The sequence below is a fragment of the Pinus tabuliformis genome, chromosome 2_1 (assembly GCF_031772625.1).
Source record: "Pinus tabuliformis cultivar Carrire ecotype Pingquan chromosome 2_1, CPIR1, whole genome shotgun sequence".
Classification (NCBI taxonomy): Eukaryota; Viridiplantae; Streptophyta; class Pinopsida; order Pinales; family Pinaceae; genus Pinus; species Pinus tabuliformis.
The window spans coordinates 581,371,902-581,374,987 of NC_142299.1; the positions used below are offsets into that span (position 1 = coordinate 581,371,902).

Below are 3,086 nucleotides of genomic sequence, written 5' to 3' on the forward strand. Positions count from 1 at the left end.
TAACAATTCAATTCTATTATTAATAACTTGAATTTAATTATATACTTCATCATTTATTTGAATATTTATCAAATTGTTCTTTTATTTTTAAATAAAAATAAATTTATAATATTAAATTTTATTCATTAAAATGGTAACATGCAACTACAACATCATGTGTATGTTAACAAAATTTAACCACCTAAAATATTTTGCTGGTAGTTTTTAAGGTGGTGAGTTTTCACTCATGTCAAATGCTTTTGAGTTTTGGGTTATTCACATGTTTTCTCACATCTAAAGAAAATGAGTGAATAACCAATCAAAAGTAGTTTTAGGTCATAATCTATTCACTGTGGACGAATTCATATTTCAACAAATGAAATTAGTAACAAAGTTGTTCATATCTAAAAAAATCCATAACTACAATTAACAAAATACCTCAATTTACCAACAAGTAAAATCTAATTTAAACTAAGCCAACAATTTTTTTTTTTTCTAGTTAAGACTAACCTAAGTACCCACGGGAAATTTGAACTGGTGACCTATCGCAGGGAGTGCCTTAACAAGACACCCATTCACCATCAATCCAGAGCCCCATGGGCTACTAAGCCGACAAAATTGACTACTATGTAATTTTTTTTATATTAAATTTATTTTATGTGGGAATGAGTAATTTGGATAGACAAAAGCTTTAAAAAAATCATTTTGCCTCTATCTATTGATTGTGAAGAGCAAATTTGGATAATAAATATCTTTTATTTTATCATATTTTAAAGAAAGAGTGTCGATCGATCCATCCAACGTGAACCCAAAGTTTTCTCTTATATACGCAATAACGCACGTCAATTACATGTTGACAACCTAAAAAACTGCCGTATTCCGCGATCCACCGCAACCGGCGGCGCCCATATCGATGGGTTTTTATCTTATTTTACATTAAATTTATTTTATCCAAGGATTAGCTAGTCTTGCATAACAAATGGATTGACAGAACTTTGTTGACCCTATATATTGTGGCGAGAGATAAGAGGCGGTAAGTAAAAGAAGTAGGAGAGGAGCAGACAATGGAAGAAGTGAAGCTGCTGTTGATCAGGTCCAGTCCCTTTGCGATGAGTTGCGCCCTCGCTCTCAGGGAGAAGGGCATCAAATTTGAGGAGGTGCACGAAAACTCGTTGCCTCCCAAGACGGATCGCCTCCTGCGATCGAATCCTGTGTACAAGCAAGTACCCGTGCTCATCCACAATGGAAAACCCGTCTCCCAGTCGCTGGTCATACTCGAGTACATCGAGGAAGCATGGCCGCCCTCCGACACCACGCCCTCACTTCTGCCGGGCAGCGCTTACGACAGGTCGCTTTCTCGATTCTGGGCAGACTTCATCAACAAGAAGGTTCCTCTCTTCCCCAACTTTTACTTTCTTTTCTCTCCGCTCGCCATTCTGACGCCCCCCTTGTTTTCTGTTTGCTCGTGTTTGTACCGGGGCAGTTCATAGAGACAGGGCTCAAGCTCAAGAAACGGTTCGGGGAAGAGCATGCGACCGCACGGAAAGAAATCGTGGAACAGTTTATCACGATGGAGGAGGGGATGAGGGCTATCGGATCGGAAGGGCCTTATTTCTTGGGCGACAAGATGAGCTTAGCGGATGTGGCTCTTGTGCCCCTGGTTCCATGGCTGCCCTCATTTGAAGCCCTAGGGGAGCTGAAGTTCCCTGGGCCGGAGCAGTGCGGACGGATGCACAAATGGCTGGACGCCATGAGAGAGCTTCCGAACGTGGTGGCCTCCGTTCCACCCGCCGACTGGCTATCGCAGTACACTGCAACTCTACGCCGATTTATTGCAGAGCATTATCCTGGTGGAGCTTAGTGTATTATTATTGGATACCCTATGTTATAGCATTCAAGTCAATATTTTCAACTTGTTTACCTCCCTGGTTATTTATTGTAATTTGATTGAACGTTGGTTAATGTAAAAAATTAATGGAGTTGTTTTAGTATGATTTTTTGGATTTTCTAGTGCCTGGAATCTGTCAAAAATTTTGATTTGTGTTATTTAAACTTGTTTTTTGACTTTTTATATAGATCAGCACCTTGAAAAATCTGTAGAGCACTTCTATTGTGTAAAAATTACCCATCAAATTTGTGATTTCAATAAATTCTTACTCAATTTTATAGAAATTACACCATACACATTTACCATAAAAAGTTTCAACTAAGAAATTAATTAGCCTCATCTCTTACCACATTTTTTTATTTTATATATGGTCATTATTATTTTTTTATTATATGGTCAACAAAACGAAATATTGGCCGCTAGGAATATATGCAGTCATGCTTCTCCACATAACCTTTGCCAAGCTCCTCTGGTTGCGCTTTCGTGTGCTCAATAGGCAAGGACATTTTTTATATTCGCATTCCTTGATTTATTATCCTGGTTATCTTATTTATTAAAAAAAAGGTAAATAGCAAAAATATAAATAATAATTTAATAACGCTAAAAAAATTATGAAATGGTTTTTTGAAAAACATATTTTTGATATTTCATACTTTATCTAGAAGTACATTTTTTTTGCCTTCATAACATCACAGTTTATAATTTTAAAAACTGAAGAACAAAATCTCACATCTATTATGAACAATATGGCTTTGATGGTTTGTTTCAGCCATGTTATGTTGTATGTAGAATATTATGAAATAAACTTTTAATGAACGCCTTTTAAAGGTGCGACTCATATATTTGCTGCATGTAAAATATTATAAATTAAACCTTAACGAATGCCTTAATTAAGCTTTCATGGCCAAGCATGTGGTCGTGTGGTGCTACTTGAACCTTGTTAAAAGAATCTTTGACCTACAAAATGAATATGGGTATGATTGCAATGTTGGGATATATTTATGATTTATTTAATGTGTCAAATCATTTTTTGAGTGATGGAGTAAGCATATTTATTAATTGATAAATTATTTTGATAAAAATAGAATAAAATTTATATTATAAAGGTTAATTTTTTATAAATTTAGATTTAGGTAAGGAATAGAGAAAATGTGAAATATAGAGAATAATAAAATATAATTATGCATTAATCACAATCAAAATAAGAATTTTTTATGAG

At 35.1% G+C, this 3,086-nt stretch overlaps 1 protein-coding gene across 1 annotated transcript; it reads left to right on the forward strand.

Annotated features, from left to right (window-relative positions):
* Positions 1 to 947: 947 nt before the first annotated feature.
* Positions 948 to 1,970, forward strand: LOC149201797 (putative glutathione S-transferase parC). Its single transcript, XM_089399824.1, has 2 exons — positions 948 to 1,367; positions 1,463 to 1,970. The coding sequence occupies exons 1-2, from the start codon at positions 1,044 to 1,046 to the stop codon at positions 1,838 to 1,840; spliced, it is 702 nt and encodes a 233-aa protein (XP_089255950.1). The 5' UTR covers positions 948 to 1,043; the 3' UTR covers positions 1,841 to 1,970.
* The last annotated feature ends 1,116 nt before the right edge of the window (positions 1,971 to 3,086 follow it).

Excerpts from the sequence above, each read along its gene's own strand:
- LOC149201797 (XM_089399824.1), top strand. The coding sequence starts at position 1,044 with ATGGAAGAAGTGAAGCTGCTGTTGATCAGGTCCAGTCCCTTTGCGATG. Across the intron at positions 1,368-1,462 it reads CAGACTTCATCAACAAGAAG|TTCATAGAGACAGGGCTCAA; the intron begins GTTCCTCTCTTC and ends GTACCGGGGCAG.